General features: G+C 47.5%; 1 protein-coding gene and 1 pseudogene across 4 annotated transcripts in view; one reads left to right on the top strand and one right to left on the bottom strand.

Moving 5' to 3' along the window:
• Positions 1–2,082: 2,082 nt before the first annotated feature.
• LOC308430663 (serine/threonine/tyrosine-interacting protein-like) lies at positions 2,083–2,739 on the top strand (annotated as a pseudogene). The gene has a single exon. The product of its transcript is annotated as a serine/threonine/tyrosine-interacting protein-like (transcript).
• A 13,415-nt stretch (positions 2,740–16,154) lies between these two features.
• AMOTL1 (angiomotin like 1) overlaps positions 16,155–27,566 on the bottom strand; it is a 117,506-nt gene continuing 106,094 nt past the window's right edge. For all 3 annotated transcript variants that reach the window (XM_080930097.1, XM_080930096.1, XM_080930098.1), the window contains 4 exons: positions 25,142–25,267; positions 24,008–24,234; positions 22,367–22,642; positions 16,155–21,782 (listed from right to left, as the gene is read on the bottom strand). In XM_080930097.1, the coding sequence (XP_080786223.1) occupies positions 21,676–21,782; positions 22,367–22,642; positions 24,008–24,234; positions 25,142–25,267 (736 nt within the window). In that variant the 3' untranslated portion in view covers positions 16,155–21,675. The remainder of the gene's footprint in view (positions 21,783–22,366; positions 22,643–24,007; positions 24,235–25,141; positions 25,268–27,566) is intronic.

A 27,566-nucleotide genomic window follows, 5' to 3' on the forward strand; every position in this document is an offset into this window, starting at 1 on the left:
ACCGGAAGTTTGCCTCCCTGAAGCTAGTTAGGCACAGAGCAGAACAGTCCCCACTCAGCCTGCTGACTGAGATGCGTCTGCATGATCGAAAAAGCAATCTCAGCAAACTTGTACCGCTAACCCTCTGCCTCTTCTTCACACCCGTGAATCAATATCCATTCCTGAGCTCTTCTCACTTTCACCCCAGGGAAATCTGTAGCTTTCTTTGGGTTTCGACAGTGGTCAGAGATGATAAGGGAGTCAACAAAGGAGGTACACAGTAAATTCTGTAAGAGTGATTTTTAAAGTGGGGGGTGGAGTGGTAATATTTTCCAGCAAGTATATTATCATCTTAGATTCTCCAGAGAGATAGGACCATTAAATACATACATTAAATACACGCATTCAATTCATTTATCAAGCTGGCTTGTGGAACTGCGGGGTCTGGGAGATTTATGATCTGCATTTGGTATGTGGGAGCTTCTCAAGTGCTTGCAGATAGTTCCAGGGTTCGAAGGCTAGGGAGCCAGAAATGCAGATGGTATAAGTTTCAGTTCAAGACTGGGGTGAAAAAAGAAAGATCAAGTCACAGGTTAAGCCTGTGAAGAGAGAGACAGCCTTCTTTCTTCCCCAGCACTTTCTGGACTGGTTGGGGCCAGGCACAACTGGGTTGTTTTGGTTTACCCTCCAAATTCAAATATTAATATCACCCAGAAAGACAGATATTCTCAATATAGGTCATACCTTGGTGTCCTTTGTACTGGGTGACATGTAGAATTGGCCATCACAGGGCAGGAGGGGCTTTGGCTAACATGAGGCAGTGACATCTGCATGGAGCTGGTTGATGAGAAGGGTCTAGCCATGAGAAACTGTGGGAAGGGGGCCCCCAAAAGGAAAATCAGAAATGTAACACTCTGCTGGTTTAAGAACCAGGAAGGCTGGTCTGCCAAAGCCACAGAGGCATGAGAAGAGACTGGCAGAGAGGACAAAGACGAGGTCAGATCCGTGTTTCCATCGTCGTCTATAAATCATCTATAAATCGTCTATAAAGTCTTGTTTCTTTTTCTTTCTTTCTTTTTCTTTTCTTTTCTTTCTTTCTTTTTCTTTTTTCTTTTCTTTTCTTTTTTTTCTTTCTTCTGACAAAGTCCTACTACGTAGCCCAGGCTTGGTCTTGAACCTGACTCAGGTTCTGGTCACTCAAGTTCTCAGATTACAGGTCTGCATCCCTAGGGCTGGTCTTGGCTGTTCGATTTCCTATAGACAGCAGTGCTTTCAGCCATGCAGGGGTCGCATGGGGCCACTGATGGGGTCACCAAGAGCTTTAACTCACGAGATTCCACAGCGGAAGTGACGGGTTCTCTGGAGTATACCCATGGCTCTTACATGACACAATTCTCTGCTTTCTTAAGAGAAATCTGAGGCTAACCCTAAGTCTCCCAAGCCTACCAGGCAGGGTCAGTGACTCATTCCAGTCAGACAAGTTAGCTGGCCTGAGAAAGAGGGTCTGAAGGCAGCTGTAAAACACAGTTAGAAGAGAGACAGTGGCCTTCAGGGATAGCATCAGCACACAAGAACCATGACAAAGTCACTCCGTTGATATAATGATTTGAAATGATCCTGAGAGTGAGAAAACACAATAGGAGAAGGTGGAACATTCTATGGATACTTCAGACCTCTTAGAAAGGGCTTCTTTCCAGACAGGGCTCTGGATTCTGTTTTGTCTCTTTAAAATGTCTGGTCTACCCACTGACTCCCAAACACAGCACACCGACCTGCTTGGTTTTTTTCATAATTCTCCTCTGTGGCTTCTCTCCGGTTTGCCCCCTGTGTTAGATAGTTTCATCTTAATTTACATAAGCTAGAGTCATCTTCAAGGAGGGAACATCACCTGAGAAAATGCCTTCATAAGATCTGCGTGAGGGAGGTCTGCGCACCGCCCTGCCCTCCTCCTTCCTGTCGCAGACTCCGGGACCCTCTGGTCCACGAGTGCTCGCAGTGAGCCAGCCGCGCGCCAGCCTGTCTTCCTTCCCTTGTCGCCTCTGCCAGCCCAGGGGAGGCAGCGGGGCGCACTGCGCCCCCCCCCCCCGCCGGGGCCCTGGGACCATGGAGGACGTGAAACTGGAGTTCCCCTCGCTCCCACGCCGAGGAGTGGAGTGGACTTACCCTATGAGACGAGAGACGCAGGGAGTTTTGCCTGGATTGTTCTTAGGCCCATACTCTTCTGCTATGAAAAGCAAGCTACCTATACTGCAGAAACATGGCATAACACATAAAATATGGCAAAATATTGAAGAAACTTTATTAAACCAAACTTTCAACAGTTATTTAGATATTTAGCCTTGGATATTGCTGATAATCCAGTTGAAAACATAATACGTTTTTTTCCCTTATGACAAAAGAGTTTATTGATGGAAGCTTACAAAACGGAGGAAAAGTTTTTGTCCATGGGAATGCAGGTATCTCTAGAAGTGCGTCCCTGGTTATTGCGTACATCATGGAGACATTTGGGATGAAGTACAGAGATGCATTTGCTTATGTCCAAGAAAGGAGATTTTGTATTAATCCTAATGCTGGATTTGTCCACCAACCTCAGGAATAGGAAGCCATCTACTTAGCAAAACTAACAATACAGATGATGTCACCAGTGCAGATAGGAAGGTCTTTATCTGTTCATTCGGTACCACAGGTAGTGTGAAGAGAACACATGAAGAAGAAGATGACTTAGGAAACATGCAAGTGGCAACCGCACAGAATGGCTGACCTGTGAGGACCGTTCACTGCACAGGATTGCTGACGTCACATGGGTGTGAGCTCCACCTAGAGAGGAGAGGATCCTGGTGATGGTAATAAGAAATGGAAAACACACAAATACTTTCTCTTCAATTATGCGTTGCTTCCAGACATGCTTCTCTGCAACTTGTTGAACAACACTTTGGGATGTTGGACCTCTGCAGTAGATGGTGCTGATGGGTGATGGGGTTTACTTTAAAAAAAAAAAAAAAACTTTATGATTTTATTATAACCAAGACTTTTCGACTTACAAAGAGGTATTATTGCAATAATGCACTTTCCATACTTGAAATGTATTTGTATGATACAAAGGTATTACTTTAAACAAAATACAAGCTAGGGGGATTTGTTGATAGATTTTTGGATAATTTATAACAAATTTCTTAATGTTTCCTAAAAAGTCATTTTGTGTTATAGATATTACATTTTAAGTAATTTTACAGCTCAGTTTCATGATGAAGCCTCTTACAGAAACATTAACAGATGTAGAATTTGTCCACACTTTTTTAGCATAATTCAGTGACTTGATTACCATTTTTTTAGACTTCTTGGTCCCATATCTTTAAATCATGACTTTAACCAACTAGCCTACTTTACTAATGTTAATACAGTTAATACTTCCTTCCCAATTGCCTCCCTTATTCTAAATGAGAAAAGTTGTAATGATCAAAGAGGTCTTACTTTCTAGAACCAGATACATTTTCCACATGACTTTTTCTCTCTTTGCTGTTTAAGCCAAATGTGGACTTGGTCTTTTCAGAGTTGCCTGGCTCTTAGTTTGTCCAAAATGGTTCAAAGTAGACTAAACCAATGTAGCACTGTTTCTTCAATATGAAACCCCCAAAAGAAAAGTGCCTTGCATCAACAAACAAGTATTCCTCATGACTTCTAAATTAGTATATAAAGCAGTGAAAAGTTATTAACATTTTTCTGTAATTTGTTTTTAAACCATAAATTAAATCTGTGATGCTTGAAGAAAGTAAATTATTTGGAATGAGACATTTACTTCTATTTCACATTGTATTACTTCTGTGAAGTTCAGCTGACAGCTTTGCTTTGAAAATGTATCCATTAGGGGAAGCAATTTGTGGGTAGCTTCAGTGTATTGTAAATTATTGTTTTAACTTGTTCCTAAATTAACTTAAATTTACACCATAATTTGCATTAGCAAAGTCATGTGATGGTCTTCAGTTTTCCATGTTTTTGTCTATATGTATAAAGGTTGTTCTATGAAAAAAAAAAAAGTCTAGCTGTAGGATATTTTCTTAATTAGTGACTGATGAGGGAGGGCCCAGCTGACTGTGAATGGTACCGTCCCTGGGCTGGTGGTCGTGGGTTCTATAAGAAAGCAGGCTGATCAAGCCATGGGAAACAAGCCAGGAAACAGTATCCCTCCATGGCCAATGCATCAGCTCCTGCCTCCAGGTTCCTTCCCCGTTTGAGTTCCTGTCCCGACTCCCTTTGATGATGCACTATGATATGAAAGCATAAGTTAAATAAACCCTTCTCTTCCTAGGTTGCTTTGATCATGTATTTTGCCACAGTAATAGTACTCCTAAACACCACCCTGTTCTATTTCAAATGCCAATACTCAGCCAACCATCTACATGACCTTTAACAGATTCAGGTCAAGGGTCACAACCTCTATGGTGCTTGAAAACAAACAAACAAACAAACAAACAAAAACTTACCCCCACCCCCACCTGCAGAGGAAATTGATTCTTTCCTTACATCTTTAAGGTTTGACACCGGGCTTCTCAAGGTTTGAGCTTAAGCGAGTTGCCCCGGTTTTCAGTTTCAACATTTTAAGATGTATCTTGTTATACCTAGTCCATTTGATGTCTGTGGACGAACACATGTTGCTCGTTGGAAGATAATACCAAGGTTTCCCATTGTTCTATACTATCCTTTGAAAACTTGTACTCAGTGAACAGCCTTGAAGAGCTAAGGTAAGGGTGTTTAGCATCCACTGTAAAAGTCTGGATTTTCTGCTACTTAGAGTCCTCTCACTGTTAAGAGAAAGACCTGGGAGTCAGAGCTTGGGTCGTTGTATAGAAATGTAATACCCTGGACCCTGCTGTTGCGGGGCAAATGAACTGTCCTTCGTTTCTGTCTTCTACAGAGAGCTATGCAACTGTAGCAAGCTAACTTGTTAGTTTGTAAGCAGTGTGGAAAGGCTTTCACCGACAGCAGGAAGTATTCACGAAACATTGTTTCCCTCTGTGATAGCTCTCATTTCCTCAGACTTCACCCTGGCTAGCAGGAGTCCAGGGTTAGGAAGTCCCCTCTCTGGCTGACAGCCAGCAACTGAGAGAAGTAGAAACCCATAGCCAGCCCTCCTGGACCGGGGTTAGAGTGTTCACATAAAGTAACAACTTGCTTTAAGGCCCATTCTAAGCTAAATATGAGTGCCTGTGACCCAGAAAGATGTAGTCATTACCCTGAATGTGACATGTTCCACAGTGGAATTCCATGAACTCTCTCATAGCCAAAGAAAACAAGCATGCCATTAACCAACGAATTTTAAAATTCTTCCGAGGGACATCAGGACTACCAAAGAGAGATCTCTTGTATAGGACTTGGATCTGCCTTATCACATTCTTAGCCTTAGGCCTGGTGGAGGCCAAGTCCAGGCTTGGCATGCGTTCCAAGAGTTTTATGCAGCAGTCTTGAGGACATGAGGTCAGACAGTAAGAAGGACTAAAGAAAGCTCTTAGCCTGCCATGCTTCAGCCATCCACAGTTATAATGTTCTATCAGACATCAGTATAGGTGTGGCTTCTTCTCAGGGGAAGAGGACATTCTGTGGTGGTCCTTATGGCCCAGATCCCTCTCTACCTTTGCATTGGGTTCAGGACAGACTCCCCAAGAATAATCTTTACTCCATCCATTCCATCCCCCATGTGGCTCTCCAGCCTCTCCCCCTCTGACTTCACCCAAGAAGTCTCCTTCATCAAATGACTCAGGCCTCAAACCATTTACTGGGCTGCACTGAGGACACACGCGGCGTTCTTTCTGCAAAGTGGTTCAGGGTTGTCTGTAGGGTGCTAGTCTGCAGCCTGTCTGCAATGTGCACAAAGGTCACTACGTGCTCTCTCCATCAGACAGAGGCAGCTGCTGTCCCCAGCACCCTCAGGAGTAAGGCAGGGGAGAAACCTTGTGGTGTTTACGTTTGATTATCAGCAAGACTGGATTGGAGATTAGGAAAGCACATTAGGTTTGTCTACAAGGCTGTTTCCAGAGAGCATCCCTTAGGAGAAAGAAGCTGTGGGCGGAGCAGGAAGAGCACTGGAACACAGCTCTTGCTGTTTCCTGTCAGCTGTGAGCTGAGTGGTCTCCGCCACCTATTCCTGCCCCTATACCTCACCATAGGCTCAAAACCCATGGAGCAGAAGACTGCAGAGGGGAAATTTGGAAAGGAAGACACAAAGTAAATAATTCTTCCCTGTACACTGCTATGTCAGGACTTTCTAACCTTCAGCTCCACATCCAGAGACAAGTAGGCACACAGGGGAGGAGACAGCCAGCTGTGAACTGAGGAGCAGAGAAGACACACACACAGACACACACACAGAGAGAGAGACACACAGATTATATATACACATACCTATATATACCCAAGGGCCTCTTTGTGACCATTTTAGGCTCACTTTTTTATAGTAGTTTGCAGCCACAGGAAGACCTAGGACGATCTGTTTGCAAGAACGGAGACTAGAAAGCCAGACCGCCCTCCATCCCTGCACAGCCCTCCTCCTTTCTATACTCTCCAGCCCCCGGCAGCCACACTTAGCAAAGTTCTGTAGAGAAAATGTAATTCTAAAAACCCAGCCCTGTCCTAAGAGTGGGAGAGCTGTGGAAGCATCCCCAGAAACAAATGTCTACGATCAGACATGAAAGCTGAAACTCGGGCACTGTTCAGAGTCATGAAAAGCTTTCAGGAGTGTTAGAGATTTACTGGATAGCTTGGTTAAGCGCCCGGAGAAAGCAGCAGTCATTCCCCATATTGGCCACTAGGTGGCACCCCATCACCAAGCAAGAACTCGGTCGGGCTCTATGTCCTGTAGAGCGAGTGTCAAGTCTGTTAAAATGTCAAAAGGTGGAAGAAATAGCTAACTTCTTTCTCCTTTGTCTGGAGGAATGATATTAAACACACACAAACTTTTTTTAAAAAAATTAAACAACTTTATTTAAAAAACAGATAAATGTACAGATTTTAAAAGCATTTTTGCATAAAACTATATGAATGGGTTTTTTTTGTCAGTACTTAATTTTTTTAAAGGTTTGATAGTGTGCATTGAAAACTTACTAGTTACTAGTGTATGTAGCTGAAGGTAGCGGTGTCTGGCTTTGAAGCTTCTGGCTATTATAAATAGAGCTGCTATGAACATTGTGGTGCATGTATCTTTGTTGTATGTTGGATTCTCTGGGGTATAACTGGGTCTTCAGGGAGTACCATGTCCAATTTTCAGAGGAACTGCCAGACTGATACACACACAAGCTTTTAAAAGCTCATTATAAAAGCAATGTTTTTTACTTCCCTAATAAAGACTGTAACCATTTTACATTTGGCTCTCCGTTAAAAGCATGGTTAGTACTTTAACCACAGACTTATTTGGAAAGGAAATGACATGAAGAGACCTTGTCATGACGACCTTGTCATGTACCATGCATTATGTGACTGAGCACGAAGAGTCGTTTTGCTCTAGATTCTGGGACACACCTGTAGGAATGGCCGCTTCTTTCTCCACAGTAGAGCCACGGGGAATCTCTGGAAGCGCTGTACTTACCGTGTGGCAAATCTACACTACAGAGTGCCATTTGAATACCGTATTTTAGGAGACTTGTGAGTTTGCTGAGGGATTCTTTTCTTTCTTTTTTTGAAGCTAGAGGTTGTGCTTCTTTATTTCTATTGGATAGTTTATGTGTTTACATTTCAAATGTTATTCCCTTTCACAGTTCCCTCCTCTCCCATAACCCTCCCCCTCCCACCCACCCACTCCCACCTCACTTGGCATTCCCCTGGAAATGAGCCTTCACAGGAGCAAAGGCTTCTCCTCCTATTGATGCCAGACAATGCCATCCTCTGCTAAATATGTGGCTGGAGCCTTGGGTCCTCTTTGGTTGTGGTTTAGTCCCTGGGAGCTCTGGGGGTCTGGTTGGTTGATATTGTTCTTCCTATGAGGTTGCAAACCCTTCAACCTCTTCAGTCCTTTCTCCTCTCAGGAGGCATCCATATCAGGCCCCTGTCAGCAAGCATTTTGGCATCAGTAATAGTAATGGGTTTGGTGGCTGCCTGGATGGGATGGATCCCCAGGTGGGGCAGTCTCTGGATGGCCTTTCCTTCACTCTCTGTTCTACTCCTTGTCCCTGTATTTTCTCCTTTAGTTTGTTCCCCCTTCTAAAAAGAACTGAAGCATCCACATTTTGGTCTTTCTTCTTTCTGAGCTTCATATGATCTGTAAATTTTATCTTGGGTATTCCAAGCTTTTGGGCTAATAGCCACTTATCTGTGAGTGCACACCATGTGGTGTATTCTTTTGTGACTGGGATATCTCACTTAGGATAATATTTTTTAGTTCTATCCATTTGTCTAAGAATTTCATGAAGTTGGTTTTAATAGCTGAGTAGGTTTCTACAGTCCCAGAATCAAAGCATTCAACATTCCTTCTGTCTGTGATGGTTTGTATATGCTAGAGGGTGTGGCCCCATTGGAGTAGGTGAGGCCTTATTGAAGTAGGTGTGTCACTGTGGGCGTGGGCTTTGTCCTAGCTGCCTGAAAGCCAGCCAGTCTTCCACTAGCAGCCTTCAGATGAAGATGTAGAACTCTTAGTTTTGCCTGCACCATGGCTGCCTGGATGCTGCCATGCTCCCACCTTGATGATACTGGACTGAACCTCTGAACCTGTAAGCCAACTCCAATGAAATGTTGTCCTTTAGAAGACTTGCCTTAATCATGGTGTCTGTTCCCAGCAATGGAAACCCTGAGACAAGACGTTACCCTCACACTCAACATCCCCACTTGAACTTGGAGGCACCCATGTTACCCTTGTATGCCTTACTTTGTTCTAGTGTGGTGCCCCCATGTACCCAGTGTTATATCCATTAACATGTTTGTTTGTTTTATAAGACAGGGTCTCCACTATGTAGTTCTGACTGTCCTGAACCTCACTGTGTAGACAGGTAGGCCTCAGACTCAGAGATCTGCTTGCCTCAGATGACCTCCTGAGTGCTGAGATTGGAGGCCTCTGCCACTACCCCAGCACTAGTCTCTTGTTACTAGAGCTTCGTGAGGACCTTGGCTAGGCACTGTCACCTCTGGCTGGGACAGAGCATCTTTGATGCCCCTGCATCACTTGTGCGCCATGGAATGCATCCCAGTGCAGCCTTGTCAAAGGTCTGTCTTAGGTTTTCTACCGCTGTGAAGAGACACCACGACCATGGCAACTCACAAAGGAAGGAAACATGGCAGCGGGCAGACAAACGTGGGGCTGAAGAAGGAACTGAGACTTCTACATTTTGATCCCAGGGCAGCAGAGAGCTAACTTGAGCTTCCTAGACCTCTAAGCAAAACACACACACACACACACACACACACACACACACACTGACTCAGTTCAAGGCCACACTTCCTAATAGTGCCACTCTCCATGAACCAAGCACATGAGCCTATGGGGGCATTCTTATCCAAGCCACCAGAGGATCTATTTTGATTTTTTAAAGTTTATTTTATTATTAATTTTATGTGTATGTGAGTTTCTCCTGCATCTGTGTTTACTACATCCATGTACTTCTTGAGGTAAGCAGAAGAGGACTTTGGGTCACCTGGAGCTGGGGGTACAGACAACTGTAAGCTGCCATGCGCATGTTGGGAATGCAACCTACGTCCTCTGGAAGAGCAACTTTTAACTCTCCAGTCCCCGACTGTTTTGCTTTGTTTTAAGTTTACACATATGGGTGCTTGTCCTGAGTGCATGTGTGTACCACATGTGCACAGCGTCCACAGAGGCACACGGTCGGGCCCCGTGGAGCAGAAGTTACAAACAGTTGTAAGTCACCATGTGGGTGATGTGTGACCACTGAGCCATCTCTCCAGCCCCTACTCTGATTTTTCAGAAGGATCATGAATGCTCACAAAGAGGTTATTAACCCTTGCATTCTCAAGTCTCAAGGAGCTCTCTGCTCTTTCTGCTGGAAGTGACCTTACTCTGGCACGTCGCAGAATCTAAACACATTTGGACCAGGGTTTCAAACAGCTGTGCAGACTCCTGCGCAGCCTGATGCTCAGACTCCCTGCAGAACTCATGGGGCCTTCTCTGTTGTTCTTCCGTGAGCTCTGCCGTCACGGACGTGTCTCTAGCCAGGACACCCCCACCTCGCCTTTTCTTTCCCCTTGTGCACTCCACGGAGGAGCCACGAACGCTCCTGAAGTGTGAAAAAAACCAAACCCTCTGAATATAGCCATTGTAAACTTTAAGCCCTGAAAAGATCCTGGCTAGGAATCCTCAGCACTGGCAAGATGTCAACAAAGCCCTTAGGGGTGAAAGTGCTTCTGGGATTCCTTGGATTTCAAAGTCAGTCTCTCAAGTTCTTGAAAATGAGGGCTGTTCCTAAAAGGCCAGCCTCCAGAGGGAAGACTTACTGGGGTGGCTTGCAGGCCAGCTCAGATGATGGAGCCTTGGGGTCTGTCCTTGTCCTCAGAGCCCCCTCAGTGGTGGAACATAAACTTGCTCAGGCTTTAAGGTTCCCCCATGTCTCCTCCTCCCATGCCTCTCAAGCTCATGAAGCAGTCTCTTTGTCAAGTGGGTGGGCTGGCCAAATCCCTGTAACCACAAGGTCCCTTAAGGAGTCATTAGGAAAGATTTCAGTGTGCCTTCAGGTTCCATACCCAAACACTGTTACAAACTTCTATTCCTTGACTAGAACACCTGGGTCCAGGTGGGGGAATGCAAGGACAAAAAGCAAAGCCCAGGTTTGCCATCTTGGCCTGATGCAGAAAGTCAGCTCTTCACAGCAGGGGAAACTGTTCACCTCAGAAGCTTCCAGACGGCATGTTCCTGATGACAGGCCTCTTGATCTAAGTTCTCTGTCATCTGCAAGCCTTGGCATTGAAGTCTTTTCCAAGACCAGCACTCACTAATTAGACTCAGAATCTCACCCTAGAACTATTTAGAGGCAAATTCCCAAAGAATCAGGAGGCCTGGTCTGTCACGGCTGAAAGCAGGCCTGTTGAAGAGGAAGGAAGGGAGCTGAGGCTTTTGGAAGGATTAAGTCTCCGATGCAGGAGGAAACACAAGAGCAACATCTATGCCAGAGAAGCTCCACTTCCACCGTGATAAGAACATGGACACAGAAAGCTCCCACGTATCCCTCCTGAAGTCAGCGGCATTGGAAAGGCTGCCCGTTCTCCGGGACCACTGTCTCTGATTTTAACACTTCCATTGTCTCTCATCAGGGAGGATTCCTCTCCTAGAATTTGTACCATTTCTTTCCTAGTTTCCAGTCCAAACCTTGTGAGCAATGGGCTCTGGGGTAGGAATGGAAGTTGTGTGGGGCAGAAGGCATGAGAGGAAAGATCTGTTGTCTCCATAAAGGCAGTAAGCCCTGGGGAGCCCAGTGACTCGCCTGAGATCACTCAGCTAGTTGTAGTAGCAAATTTACAAGCAGGTGTGTGGGGTCCGGCCTGACTGTGCATGCTAGAGCAGGTTACTTACAACCCAGTTACAAGATGGGACACAGGTATGACATTTCCCTAGAGATGGGTATGGGTACTTTGCCAGCAAATGGCAGCCAAGTATCAAGAGGAGAGAGTATGTTTTCCTATTTTACAGTAGCTGTCTACAGCTTTGGATTATTCTGGAAGCCCATTGGGTTTACAGGCAGCATGCTCAACAAATTTGGACAGGTTAATTCAAACCCCTTTAAGAACCTCTGACTCTGGGCCAGGTGGGGGTGGAGGAGGTCAGAGGTCAGAGGTCAGAGGACAAGAAATAATTCATTCATCACGACAATGAAAATTTTACTAAAACCAAACTACACCACCCCGTCTCTATTGACCAGGAAGAGCCAAAGAGGAAAAGGAGCCAAGTCTGAGCTCCACCATCACCATCCCCACCCCCACTCAACCCAACCCCATCTCCTCATCTGCAAACGGGGTGGGGGGTGCACACGGTTGCAGAAATAACACACACACCTTTGGGGTGTCTCAGGAGGATTAGCTGCCATATTGCTCTTAGCTGTCAGGTCAGGAGACAGAGACTGCACCCAGAGAGCTGGGCTGGGTACCAGGGAGTGGCAGAGCTGGAACAGAGAAGCTTAGGGTCTTGGTTGTCCATGGCAACCCGGGACCAGTAAGTCACATTCCCACCCAGGTCCAGGCAGGGTTCCTGCATTCTTACCAGGCTGTTGCTGAGGGAAATGACCTCTCTCTGGTTGCTGAGGCTCCTACTAGGCACTTCAGGAATGCAAGTCCCCCTACTAATCTCTCCTGGGCCATCTCTTGGCTGTGTTTCCTTAGGGCTAGAAATCTTGAGAGATGAGGTAATGTCTCCCTTAGAACAAAAGCTGGTCAACGCTATGACAGAGGCAGTGGATTCTGGGTTTGGGGCACCTCACCTGGGACACAAAGACCCCATAGCTGCCTGGCCACTTCACCTCCCAGGGACCTGGAAGGAAGGAAGCCACTCTTGGCCCCAGCAGCACTGCACCCCCCACTTGCACCCCCAGTAACTACACAGACAGGCTAACCGACCTCCTTACAAGTCAATTTAAAATGCAGGGCTCGGGTACCCTTTGGTTAAGAGAAGAACCTGTGGCCAATTGTCCTTTGAAGGATCTTTATTTTGAAAGAGCAGCCAGAGCTCTTTTACTACAGAGCCATCTCTCTAGCTACCAGTTCAGCTTTAAAAGTCATTCATGTCAGAAGAGTGACGGACATACCTGCGTACCTGTCAGGAATAAAATGGAGCTTTGCCTCACCTGTATACAATGACCCGCTGGGATACAGAAAACACATCTCTCTCTCTCTCTCTCTCTCTCTCTCTCTCTCTCTCTCTCTCTCTCTCTCTCTCTCTCTTTCTCTCTCTCTCTTTCTCTCTCACTCACTCACTCACACACACACACACACACACACACACACACTTGCACATAAAGTATGTAACATCCTTTGATGGAAGAGAGCTGTCATAGCTCCGGCTACCTTCACAGTGTCTGGAGGGATCTCGGCACAGACTGTTTCCTTCAGGGTGTAGCACTGCTAGGAATTCTATTCCTCCTCACTCTGAAACAAGGGCTTTCCCACCACAGAATTCAAAGGATAAAGAGAAAGGTGAGTGTCCCAGGGATGTGTCACAGGAACTGCAAGCACTGTATCCGGAGGAGTCAGGAGGATGCAGGCCTGACAGCTCAGAAAGTGCTCATCCAAGTCTTAAACGCAAATGTCCCAGCAGCTATCTTTCTGGCCTAGTCCTGAGACCCAGGGTCCGCACAAACCACTCTTTACGCAGCCGCAGACATGTGCGGAAGTGGAGTTTCCCATTTCCTTGTTCTGCTTCCTGGATGAAGTGAAAAGATTAGGATCCTCTGCTACTCGCCCCCCCACCCTGCTGTTCAGCCTAGTGACTAAGCAAGGGGTCTCTGACAAAACTGAGAGCAAAAGAAATCTTTCCTCTTTTCGGTGCTTGCCTCACATCATACGATCGAAATGGAAGGTTAGATGATAAGTGGCTTGAAAAGGAGTGGCTATCAGGTTTCATACGCAGATGAGGGCTCTGGTGGGAACTGTTCTAGGGATCATTGATGGACGGAATATGCAGGTAATGGCCTGATGGATCTGGTGGAGCAAATTTTAACACGGGCCAACCCTTCATTATGTGATATGGTCCTTCCTGGCCACTGAACTACTGGCCAGGTTTAGAGTTAAGATGGAGAGCTATGAGCAGAGTAGAAAGAGTTGAAAGACTTTTCAGTCTAGACAGAATAGTGCACTAAAAAAGAAAAAAAAAAAAAAAAAAAAAAAAAAAAAACTGGGCCAAGAAGGCGTTGTTAAAAGAAGCCAGGAACTTTGTCCTGGAACAAAAGGAAGCATTCTTTGTTCTTGCCCCTTCTTCCTGTCCTCTCTTTTGCTGTGCCCGGCTGCCATGAGACACTGGCTTGCCTCACCATGGTCACAGTGTCCTGGTTTGCCACAGGTCCATAGTGATGGTGTCAGTTACAAAGCCGAAACCCCCATAACTGTAACTCAGATGTTTTCATCTTCAACATGAATTCCTCAGGCATTTTGATACAGTGACGGAGAGCTAGTGCAGATGCCGAATGAGGAAGATACACATTACATTCTGTGTTTACTATGTTTTTCTCTCTGCCCCTTAATGACCACCAACTGGGACGTTGAGATAAAATTTTAAATGTTTTTTTAATGGTAATCAGATCAGAACTGAAAGAATTTTCCAATGAAATAACCATTTCCCAAACACCTAGCCAAGAGTAATTGCTCCAAATCTGACTGGGAGATTCCATCCCAGATTTGATGGGTCAGTCCTTCTCACCTGCTTAGCATCCTTCCCTCAGCTTCCATCCACTCTGGCCCACACTAGGAAGCTCATTTCTTTCTCCCCTTAGCTTGGCTTTGTAAAATGAATAGTATTAAGGCATACATAGCTCCAGCTAGAGAGCTACTATTTGTTCATAGGCTGTGATGGTTCCTGTGGCTTCTGATCCTTCCTACCCAGGTTCTAGGTGCCCTGATGACTTCATTAGCTCCAGGCAGTATTTCTTGAAATAGACATGGCATGTTCCAAACCAGAGTTAAGGAACATCTGTGAGCCCCTCAACAGAGATGCTGGGAAGAGCAGTATATGTTCTTTTAACCACTGAGCAGTCTGTGTAGTCTTCATGTTCCCTTTACACACAGAAAGCACATTTCTCAGTGTAAACAGGTCTGTGAAGGGCAGTTCCTGAGGAGATTAGGTTTACCGTAACACAGAGCGCGACGATGTACTGGGGTGGAGAATGTTGTCCCGGGGCTGACCTTTGCACAGCTTTGTCTACACCCACCTCTTCACACGTGCAGCATCTACATAGGTTCTGTTCACATGGTTCAGTGGCTTCCAGACTGGGCTACCACTCTAGCTACCTGGAGTGAACTCCAGCACTGGGGTTCACTCTGCAGAGTCCCAGAGATACTGAACCCAGCCCAGTGCCTCAATGCACCCATGGGAGTCAGAGAGCCAGCTCAGAAGCACCCAGCCTCCCGGTCCCCAGACTGGCTAATCTCAGAAACCGCTCTTTGGCCCATTTACAGCAGACACAGGGTGCTGTCTGCTGTTGAATGTGACACTAGAGTTTATTTGCATTCTCAGTGTGCATAATGTTCTGAGTGCATACACAGTACTGTGTCAGAAATTACATTTAACAAGTTCTGCAGTCTAGCAACGGACCCAATAGTAGCAGCTATTTTAATATCATTTATCTCATTTTATGTGAGTGAATCCTAATAATTACATATAGGTTACCCCCAAAAGAAACCATCTCCCCAGAGAACTTATCTGGGTAGAAGGAGGTGTGTGTGCACATGTGTGCATGCGTGCGTGCGTGTATGTGTGTGTGTGTGTGTGTCTGTCATACATACATGGGCTTGAACTCTTCACCTCTAGGAACTCACATATGTTCTGTTGGCAAGTGTGACAACTGTCAGGAAGACCAGGGTTGAAGTCTCCACCCTGCCACCTTTTGCTATTGTTTGAGCCTAAGTTCCCTGGTCTTTACAGAGGGACCGTGATTAGACCACTGTGAGGACTGAGGACCACAACCACATGTTGGTGGGTTGCTTAGCAACACCTTCTTCATCCTCTCTCTGAGCTCATGCTTCCGAATCCCCTCCTGTGCCAGGTCCTGTGGTGAGGAAACACACAGGTTCCCTCCGGAAGACATGGCCAGAGACACATAACATGTGGTTCCCCGTCACCGATGCCATGTCGTTTACTCTGTGCAGTGTCATGAGACTCATTGCTATTCTCTTGTGACAAAGCAGCTACCATCTTCCTGCCCACCCTGAGCACAGAGCGTGTCTACTTGTGCTTTGCTCCCTGGCGTCTAAGATGCTCAGAGAGAAACTTCCTCTGCCCCTCCCCTATCCTCTACATGCCCCTGCCCCCCCTCAGCCTCTAACACTTCTTCCCTCCTCAGCCATCTTCCAGAAGGGATGTGGGGCTGCCAACCCCAGCAGCTAGGACTGTGAACGTGTGGACTGAGGGTCCCTGGGGGCAGCCACAAGGCTCTGGGGCTAGCATCATGAGGTGTGATCCATGTGTAAGATGTCAGTGTGACATCTGTGCTTTGTTGATGTCCCCTGAAGGAAAAGAGAACAAGGAAGGGAAACGAGAAACCACCTTACTGTTTTAACCATTTATTATGTACAATATTAAGGCACAAAGTTTAAGCAGCAAAGAATAGGAAAGTCTTTGGCTGACCAACAGTATCCATATTCACCGTCGGGACTCCTACGGTCTGCACACCCACTTGCACAGATCTGTACACCACCTGTCACTGTAGTGCAGTAACACTCGATGCCAAAGGTTACACATGGATACCAGAGTCTGCTGGGAAGTGCGGCACATGCCCCCAACAGAGACACACACACAACCACACCCATGCACACACAAGGCAGTGAAGAGCGTAGTGGCCCCAGGGCACTCAGAGTCAGGGGAAGCTAGTACCAGTGTTGACCCCAATTCACAGAATCTGACACAGATTCTGTGCGCACCTCACTAAGGAGGGGGTTCCATCGTCCCTCCCTGGAAACATTCAAATACAAGTACTGTGGCTAGACCTGTGCCCACTCTGCCTTGTAATAAATACTCGCAGGTGTGTATGTGAGGACAGACTCTCAGGCGAAGCCACAAGTAAACACAACACAGGCGGGAAACTTGAGAAGCCGATTCCCGAAACTGCTGCATATTTTCTGCCTGGGAGGGAAGGCAGAGTCTTAATTCAGCAAAGAAGCAAAGTCTTATGACAAAGACACACCCCAGTCACAGCACACACAGAAATAACATGCACTTAAGAGTATCCATTTTACAGAGTACCTACTGGGTGTTCATACGAATGAATATGTACTTAGGTCTGTAGTGTACGCAGGGGCCGTGTGCATATGAGGCCTGGCGAGAGAAGCGGGCTGGAAAGTGAAGCCCTAGAGGTTGAAGGGAAAATAACCCTTTTCCTACATCTTAAACATTCTTCTAAAAACTGTGTGTGCATGTATGTATGTGTATTTATGCATGTATGTGTGCCTGTGTATGTGTGCATATGTGTCAGTATGTGTTCATACATGTGTATGTCTGTGCATGTATGTGTGCATGTGTATGTCTGTGCATGTATGTGTGCATGTGTATGTCTGTGTGTGTGTGTGTTTGTGTGTGTGTGTGTGTGTGTGTGTGTGTGTGTGTGTAAGCCAGAGGATAACTTGCTGCAGTTGGCCCTCTCCTTCTACCATGGGGTTCCTGGGGATCAAACTCAGGTCTCTGCTCTGGTGGCGGTCCTTTTCCACAAAGTCATCTTGATGGCTCTGGGATCCTGATTCTGACTAATCGCCCTCTGTTCCTTCCCTTGTGTTGTAAACAATGTGGGATATTTCGGAGACTTAAATCCCTTCTCAAAAGACAATGACCTGTCACTTTAAAGGGAATCTGAGAGAGAAATGGGCCAGGCCTTGGAGGCCATTCTGTTAGTGGAGTATACAACCATTTTACATGGGGAGCCCTGGAATCCTCCCCTGGGAGAGCTGAGAGGAAAGCGGGAGGTTTTTGGATATTGAGAAAAGAAATTCTACCTTATACGTTTGCATTTACATATGATATAATATGCCATTAAATTACTGAATGAGAGTAGGTGTACTACTGAAGAGAGGAAAATATGCTCACCTATTCCAGAAGTCCGCTGAAATGCTGGCCTGGGGCCCCTGGGTGACTGGCTTCACCACACAGCCTCTCTCCTATGGAGCCTCACTACAAGCAAATGCCTTTAAAAAACTCTCACATCAGCTGAAGACATTTAAAACAGATTAACTAAAAAAAAAAAAAAATAGCAAACATATATATACTTAGAGACTGTGGCTGACTCAGCTTTTAGGGAAGTTACAGGGGGCTGGCTTTTCTCCAGCGTTCCCGTTTGAGAACAGTTAGCAGATCTTGCTTCTAAAGGGGGTGTGGTCTCACCCGGAGAACACAGGACATATACCCCGCTCATCGAGTGTAGACACGAAGACACCATGTGTTTAAACAACACAACCTCCCACTCAGGACAGCTCTCTGCAGCCTACACACAAGGGCCCTGCCTGGAAACACCTTCTGTGCCAACCAGCCATTGCCTCTGTCTTTTAGATCAGCCGTATCTGGCTGCTCACACAACTCGTGGGACAGGAGGGCTTCGGGAGGAGAGTACCCAACACCAGCTCTTGGAAAGGAGGAGCTCCAGCCACTTTATTAAATGTGTGGGGTTACTGGGGCCAAGTAGGACAGAGCCTCTATGCAGGGGACATTGCAGTTCCTTTCCTGGGTGTCAAAACAGCTGGAGTCTCTGCACTGAGACCAGAATTCACTTGGGGCAACTGCCTCTCAATCCACTCACAGCAAAAGGTCAAGACTCATACATGGGCTCCAAAGAGAGACTTCTGCAGGACTGAACAACACAGGTCCCACCATACCTTGTCTCCACCTCTATGGGAAGCTGACTGTGGAAGGGAGCAGCCCCACCCTGTAGGCATGGTCTAGACTTGCTGAACACGCCACAGTTGCTGGTCACCAGCTTCTGGGAAACAAATAACAACGTCAAGTGTTCAGCACACACTCTTAATTGTTTGCAAACGAACGTGTTTCTCTTGGCAGCTTAGTGCTATGAAGCTCCAGACAGGAATAGTGCTTACATATAGAAGAATCTACTTACTGAAACCACAGGGACAGAGACGTGACCTCAACACTTCTCATGTTCCATATGACACCTGGAAGTATGCAGACAACACTATACTGCTCCCTCAAGGACAAAGTAGGATGTGGGTCAGTCACCACTAGAAGCTACAGCCTGTATTTATTCTTAATCCTAAGAGAGGACCCTCTAGTTCTATGTCAAATGCTCCAAGAGATCTGAAGATGAGCCCTTTGCACTATGAGGAAGGACTTTTACTTACTTATTTCCTATCTGCTTTGTAGTTGTGCTCAATACAGAACATGAAGACTTCCATCCATACCTGTGGATGGTGGTGGTGTGGTTAGTTATATGAGGTGCTGGTTTAGTCCTGTTTTCAGGCCCCGAGAGGGGTGGCAGCTTCCCTGTGTGCTCACCGGTATCACAAGTTGGACCAGGAGCACCCAGGCATGGTGCTCAAGGCTGTGCGAGAAGTCAAGGGGACTCCTCTTCTAAGTCTTTGTTTTAAATGCTGGCACCTGGGGTGAAGCCCGGAGGCAGGCTGGTGCGCCTCAGGGGTCCAGCTTCTGCACCGAGCAGTCGGGAGAGTGAGCCCAGCCTTGTTCCCCTGGTGCTTTGAGGACCAATCAACAGGCACTTTTTCTAGTGCTCGCACAGTCAGTACTAAAATACCTGTGTAGTGCTGTTCTTGGTATTGAAGGAGTTCAGATCCTACGAACTTCCCAGAGCACAGTATGACTTCTGAGTGCCTGGGGCTCCTTTGTCCTCCACAGTTCAAGAGAATTACGAGGACAGATGAAGGGCCTCAACCTTAAAGCCATGGCCTGTCTCTTTCTCTCTCCACGTGGACTCTCGGACAAAATCCACACTTCACATGCAGTTAAAGCCGCAGACTGTATCTCCTTTGTTTTCAGACAACTGAAACGTTCTGACAGTGCAGGGGGTGGGGGATGGAAGGAGACTTTCTGCCCAAGTGTGCAATGTGTCTGAAACACTTAGATTAGAATTTGAATAAACTGGGTGGTGCCTGACTCCTATGCAGGGAGATCTCACTAATTACCCATCTCTATAGCCCTCCCTTCCTGGGTTTTTCCCCAACATTATTTGGAGAAAATATGCTCATTAAGAGAATTAGTTGCCACCAACTGAACAACATGCCATACCCAATATGGTTCCTACACCATCTGCTTCCATCTTCCAGCCCCACCTCAACTGGCAAGGCCTCTTATGCTGTCTTCTCACAGAGCACAAGGCGAGCTCCGCCCTCGGGCTGTAAGGTCTGCGAGAAGAGGTAAGGAGGGGATGGGAGGCTCCAAGCCTGGTTCCCACTGCCAAATGGATCACGGGAGGCCAGTCCTACCTCCTCTGTCTTGTCAGATGGCCCAGGCTTCTGTAGGGAAACACCACTGTCTCTCTCCTCCCCTGTTCTCATTCTCCAGGCTACACCTCTCACAATGCACGTGCCACCTCAACCTGGGGAGGCCACAATTTCACCCTAGGGACAAGTCCTGGGACACATGACCCAAGCTGTACTCAGTGCTGCATTTAAGAGGGACTTACGGTAAAGGGCTTACCACTATTTTCTCTTGAGCACAAAAAAAGAGTGATGAGGAAAGGAACTTGGAAAACAAATCCCACTGATCTGGAGATCTGAAGGACCAACCGTGCCCTGGGCAGCTTCTCCTGGGGTTGGCAGGAAGCCAGTGTCCACAGCAAGGAACACGAGGCCTTGGGGGGCGGCAGCCTCAGGTCCCTGCCTCTTGCTCACAGGGGCTCGTTTCCATGGCATTGCTGCCTCACTTCAGGTAAGTCGTGTCCCTTGTGTGACACTGACCGTGCTGCAAGTCTACCAGTTACGAAGCAAATTCCCAGGAGAAAAAGCATTGATCAGGGACGGCACTGTGCTAATCAAAAGGAAGCAGGGCAGGATGAGGCAGGGGAGAGCAATGAACAGGCCTGAGAGCTTCAAAGACAAGAAAGTTACTGTGGGATGTCTGCTGAGATCTCAGATGCTACTTAGAGAGCTCTGTGTATGCCATCACGGGGTTCCTGTGGCTCATGTACCCAAGGAAGTCTTCCCAACAGGGCAATGGGGTGTAACTGTCAAGTTCCTTGCAAGAGAGAAGATGTGAGTGAGGACACATCAGAGGCATGATGTTACACTAGCGACGCAGGGACTCCTCATCCGGGTTTCCCTCGCTCCCAGCAAGACAGGCAGCTGCAGTTTGGTTAAGCAAAGGTGAAGGAGCAGCCAGGGTGCCAACACGAGGCTCTGTCCATCTGGACACCACAGCAAGGATGGTAGTCCCCTAAGTCCCCTACGTAAGGAACTCTGCTATGTCTAATTAAAGAAAAAATACAACAACAAAATAATAAGTAGAGATGAGACAGATAAGTTCAAAGAAGTCGGGTGGGTGAGGGCCTAGGGCATCTCTCGCCTACCCTGCTCAGAAAATACCATTCAATCCAGACAAGCAAAGCCTCACACTCTCTGAAACCACAAACCACAAACGAAACAGCCAAAAGGTGACAGGAGTTGCCTGTGGAATCCACCTTCATCCTGGATGTGTTGGCTAAGGACACACACAGACACACTCACGCACATGCACATACACAACATGCCAAGATGCGCTTTCAGGATTTCTAGCAGATTCTTCTTAAGCCAAACCTGCTAAGAGGCAAAAGGAACGAGGTCATTCTGGGGAAAGGCTAGCTCTTCTTCATCTGTTTATAAGCCAAGAACCGGGAAGCGTGGAGCCTCCCTAAGACAGGCAATTTCTCTACAATGGAAAATCCCACTCCTCCTCTTCAACTCTGCTTCCAAGCCTGCATGGTTCCTCTCTCACTCCCGCTGCAGACAGGAGAGCTGTTTTGGTAACATTGTCCACACCTGTCTTGGTTTTGTAGTTGCTACTGCAACTGACCACCTGGATCTTTTCTTTCAGCCTCTATTCTTGTCTGTCGGCTGGCACCACACTCCACAGGACGATGGTTAGATGAGCACCTCCACCATCTCTCCATCCGGGAACTCAGGCTTGTGTAACGAGCTGCTGACTCTGCCTCTGTGCTCCGATGACTTCCCGTGACCAGTAGAGTTCTCTGCCGAACAGAGGGCAAACATGAGCAACCTGCTCTCCAGGGGGCACCTTGGATTCCCGAGCACTCTTTATTGTGGGACCATTTCTAATGCCCAAGAATCTCATACACCCTGGCAGACTCATGGGAGGCTGTGAGAATCTCTCACTGGGAAGTACGGAATGACTGAAGGGGGCTCCCAGGGAAGACAGTGTTTTAGGGTTCTGGACTGAAAACAAAGGAGAAAGCCAGCTGCAGACCTGACTCTCCCCTTCCGTTCCCTGTCTGCTCAAGTGTGAGCAAGGGCCTCACACGTCAGTCACTGCTGCACTGAGTATACTATGATGAGTTGTCCCCCAAACCACACACCACAGTAAACCCTCCCTCCCTCAAATTACTTATGTGTGTAAGGGGGGGTAGAACACACATGTCACCAGGTCACTTAAGCTGCGTGCTCTTCTTCTACAGCAACATACTAAACATATCTATATACATGTTAGTCCCACAACAACAAGCACCACACGGTCTGACGTCATGACCACCACTGAAACGCAGGAGTTGACTTGTTCCTGATCTCACCAGGCACGGTAGAGGTGGGGGCCACATACCCTGTTTCTCCGCGGTTCCTTTGGCAGCTGGATGTTTTACGGCTGGGCTGTTGGAAGGGGCAGTGCTCAGCCTGCCCCGGCTGGGGAGGGAAGCCATGCTGGGCCAGAAGAGCTCAGTGCTCTTGTCGGTCTGCGTGCTGCTGTCCTTGCTGCCTGTCTTGGCGTGGGTGCTGCCGGCCGATGATGTGGAGGCCGGAGGGGACAGTGCAGAGGCAGCCGTGGTCGGCAGCAGAGGGGCAGAAGCCTGTCCCGGGTGCTCCTTGCCTAGCAGGAACCCTGAAGGCAGAAGAAACAGCTTTTCAAGGATCATCTGCTTTCCCTCATTTCCTTTTGTAAGAAAACTTACCTTTTTCTTTCTAGATTGGGGATGGCTTTATTTACTCAATGATACATTCATTAAACTCTTAATAAGTACCTGTGTGCATTCTCAAAGTAAGAAATACTCCTGTATTATGTATTAAGTCCATATAATTAAACTCTTTATGGAAATGTTATTTGTAATCTAAATTCAAACAATGGAAAACCATGTTTGACAGGTGGGGTATCTCTCTATCAGCTCTTCAAACCCATCACCCACGAGATGGGAAACCCTGAGGTCCTATGCAGGAGCCTGTGAGGGTGGTCTCCACCTGAACCCTCAGAGCCCCTCCTATTTCTATGACTGACATATAGGCTCCAGTCACACTGACTGGAACAGACAATATGGCCAGTCTTCCTTAGGCCTCGACTCTCGGGAATTGCAATGACTTGCTAAGAGAGAAGTCCAGGCACAGGTGATGTGTACCTGAATCATCATACAGATTTCCCCTAGAGCACCCTCCAGCATAACTGAACAAGTTCACACGCCTCAACCACACTTGTCTTCCTGGGTTGGGGACTGTCCTTGAGATGGGCTTTGATAACCTAGCTCCCATATCCCCGTGGATCCTCGCTGGTGAGCTGAGGTTATAGGAGGTCACCAATAGAGGGACTTCAAACAGATAGATGTTCTGGTTGCGAGTCTTTGAACCCCCTACTCTGTGGGTTTATACGGAAGCTTATACCCCGTGGGACAAATCAGCCAGACCCCGAGGCTCTGTGCTGGAGAAGAGAAATAAAAATGTGTGTGAGCCAGGGGCAGGTGTCAAAGAAGGGACAGACCCCTGCGGTTGCAGGCAGTGTTAGGGGACAGGAGACTTGCAAGCTTCCTTGCCAAGCTCAGTGGCCCAGCCTGTGAACAAGCATGACTGTACTCTAGGATACTGCTCCAACTAAGAGCCACTCCTGAAGAATTCTCAACATCCCGCACAACACAGGCTGACCTCATCCTTGACCTCTTTCATGTGCCACAGGTATAGACACACCGTGAAACAGCTGCACAGATGGTGTAGGATTCTGAGGGACTCTAGGCTTGTCCTGCTAAGACACTTTATGTTGTTAATGATATTAACAAGAACCAATCTAAGCCCAAGAGCTCACATAACCTTTGGAATCCACAAAGCACTTCTATGTCTCTCATTTAACCCTCACTGTCCAACATGACTGGCTTTCCTCCCCCTTTGAAGAATGCATAAATTGTCCCAGCCGTGATAAGGCGGCCACCTCAGGGATTCTATAGGTGCCGCTCTCTATATGTTTTCTTCTATATGGTCCTCTTCTTACCTATACTCCCCTTCCAGGTCTTCTCATCCTTCTTCTCCTCCGCCAGCTGGCTGCTGGTAAGTGAAGTCTGGCGGGAATGTGTCCCCGTGGCCGCAGCAATGGATGGGACAGAGCGGGCAGGCCGCAGGCTGGAAGCGTCCGTCTTCCCAGCTTCCTTCCTGGATCGCTGCTGCAGGACTTTTATCATGGCATCCTTCTCTATGATTTTGGCGTGGAGGTTTTTAATACTGTAAACCAACCAACAAACAACAAAGGCATGAGTAAAATAAAACTCAGGGACTTCCACAGCAATTCTGGGCTATGGGGTGGAGATCCACAGAAGTGGTCAAGCATTGGCAGTCTGCAAGTTTCCCAAGCTGTGCTTTTGCGCTTTCCTGCCCGGCGCCTCAGCAGTCGGGATTCCCAGAGGACGTGAGACAGATGGGCACCGTCTGCTATGGACGCCAAGGACTAAGCTAAGGACACCTGTGGATCACATTTGAGGGGAGAGGGTGGAGTGGGGTGGGGACACTGCTAAGCAGAAGCTCTGGCCTCAAACAAGGTAAACTGACTGCAGGGAAGTTTCTGTAGGGAAAGGACAAGGAGGAAATGCCTAGGATCTAGGAGAGACGACGTCCCCACTGACGGCCAAAGATGATAAGCAGCCCAGGGTCTTTCCACAACTCTGACAGATACTTGCTGAACCTATTTCTGGCTCATCTGGGAAGCCCTGTTTTCATATCAGCTCATGGGAGCCTCGGGCCTGGGGTCCAGTGTCATGGGAATTCGGGCTGGGAACTGTCCGTCAGAGGAGCACACACTGGCCGTCCAAGCTCTCCATCTTGGTGGGAATAGGTAACTCTGGCTCCAAATCTAGACCTTGGGGGTGGCATTTCTTTTTCATTCTCAGCTCATAGAGTTATGGGGCTTTAGGACAAATGCCCAGAACTCTCAGGGACATCTGGGTTCTCTAGTTATTAGACAGCCTCAGTCTTCACCTTCCCCTCCAGGACTGTTATGTGGAGTTTCTTGCTTAAGCACGAGATAGCCTTCTCTCCAGAGCAGGGGTCTTTGGAGCCCTTAAGCCCATGCCAGTTAGAGCCAAGAAAATCAGAAGGGTGTGGAGGGGCTGGCATCTTATGTGGGTGTCCTTACGTGTACTCCATGTCCTGACACCGTCTGTTGGCCTGCACCACCTCCTCTTCCTCCGGCCAGATGTGGGCCTCCAGGGAGCTCTCCCCATAGCTGCCATTCCTCGAGTGGTTGCTGATGGTGGTGTCCCTAGGAACACGCGACACACTTAGACTCTAGAGCCCTTTCCTTGGTTTTCAGTGCAAACAGCAGTAGAACCGAGAGAAGCATTTGCTTGGTAACAGATGCGCTTTACCTTTTAGAGGAAACCAGAGGCCCTCCTCCACCTCCAGTACCCTACCTCGGCGTCAGTCTCCCCAGGATGGGAATTCCTGCAAACACTCCAGGAAATCTGAATCAAGGGTAGCATGCTGGAACATGCTCCCTATCTGGCAGCAGACAGATTGCTACAGAGTCCCACCACGAGCCAGAGCACAGGGACTCAGTGCCAGCAGCGAGTGATCTCAGGGAACATCATGGAACAATGGGGCAGGAAGACGGAAAGAGCCAGGGGACAGGAGGACTGCTGCGAGCTAGTGCCTTCTGCACAGGTCAGGGAAAGGACACCCATGGACCCTCAAATGCTATAGCTGTCGGCACAAGACCAGTGCATGCCAGTCACCATCCTAGCACGGACATGGGTAGGAAAGGGGAAATGTCACAAGATCCCATGCTCAGCTGAGAAAGTAGGAAAGTAGAGCTAGTTAGTGGGTGGGGGGTGGGGGACAGAGACAGAGACAGAGACACAGAGACAGGGAGAGAGAAAGATAGAGAGACACACACACACACAGAGATGAATTCAAGAGGACTATGGAGAGGGAAGGGACTTAGAAGGAGAGGTGGATAAGATAAAAATCCACTGTACCCGTGTGAAATCCTACATAAAGCTAAACAAATAAAAGAGACAGTTATCTCAGAGAAACAACATTCGGTGGCAAAAGTCCCTGCTTCTTGTACCATCGAGGCTGTTGGCCGAGTTGTGCGGTGTTACAAGTGTGGAAGGTGCCCATACTCACCTTATGACACACGGAGACCGCGGCTTCTGCATTTGCTGCTGGCCTCATACTTCCTCTCACCCTAGCTCGCGCTCCCAACAGCAGCTGAACTTCTGCCTCTACGTATCACCCACGTAGCTGCTGTTTCAGTGTTTTGGGATTGGTAGCTACTCAATATGTAGGTCTTTACCGTTCTTAATGACAGCTAGTGAGAAGGGAGCTCTTATTTCATGCAAGAGACAGTGGAAATGGTACACTTGACATCCATTCTTACAGTGTGCTCACAGATCGTGACTTACAGGACACGGTCAGTGCAGTGACAGAAAGGGACCCAAGCCCTTCCCTCCACCCAGCCTGGCTCTAAGTTTCATTTGTCTTTATGAAGGAGGTCTCAGCGAAGACGCACCATGATAAAAACAAACGCATGAAAGGGTAAGGGGGAGAACATGGCCCAGAAAAGTAAACAGTGTGGCCGTGAAAATGTCAGGAAGATGAATCTCAGAGAAAGCAAGTAGAATGCTTTGAACCTGCACAGAATTGTAAACACCCTGGGGTGCACAGAAGCATCCACCCAGGGACCGGAAATATTCCCATCTAGTCACTGTGAAAAAATTCTTGAGGCACCAGAGCATATTTAAAAATTCATGTCCGTGCTGCTGAGTAAGCCAGCAGGTGCTTTAATCAGGAACAACAGAGACAGAAGTGTCCAGGAACTCTGAAGGAACACTGCTTTGCCTTGAAGTCTGTGAAGTTTCAAAACCTTGCCAACACATTAAAAAAACCAAAACAACAACAACAAAAAAAACCCACACTTCAAAATCCCAGCCAGTGCTGTCAAGATGGACAAAGTGAGCAGCCGCCTCTGAGGAAGGCAAACCCCAGTTTTATAGGGTCCCCCATCTCCGGGCCTACAGACAGCCCTGATGGGAGGGAACGGGGTCAAGAAATCTACAAGTCTGTCCTGACTGCACACAGTCCCAGGGCCTTGGGAAGAAGAATTAGAGTACGTAGGGAAAGCCAGGGGAGAGGGAGCTGCATCTACTACACTCTGGGGAAGCTATCACCAGGTTAAGACTTTCCAGTAACCCCTCCGGCTCTTGGTGAAGGAGTCCAACAAATTCCCTGGTTCTCCAGGTGACCTCTGTGGAGTGCTATGGTTGGTTTGCCTTTGGAACCTTACGAGGAGGTGGTAGTTGCTGTTTACAACTCCCCCAGGGAAAGAATTTCAGCAACAGAGAGCAAACACAGTTGGTGGACAAAGACCATATTGTTTGTTTAGAGAGTGGTGCTTATAAATGTGACACATGCACCTGACTGAAAATTCAATGCTGTAAACAGTCACCTTTGCCCATTTCTCTGCAGCCAATCAGCATGGAGACAGAGCTCAGAATTTCATTCTTTCTCAGAATAGTTTGTGTTGTTCCTTCCCCAACTGTATCATCAGAAAAGCCATG

Source organism: Micromys minutus (assembly GCF_963924665.1).
Source record: "Micromys minutus genome assembly, chromosome: 16".
Taxonomy (NCBI): domain Eukaryota; kingdom Metazoa; phylum Chordata; class Mammalia; order Rodentia; family Muridae; genus Micromys; species Micromys minutus.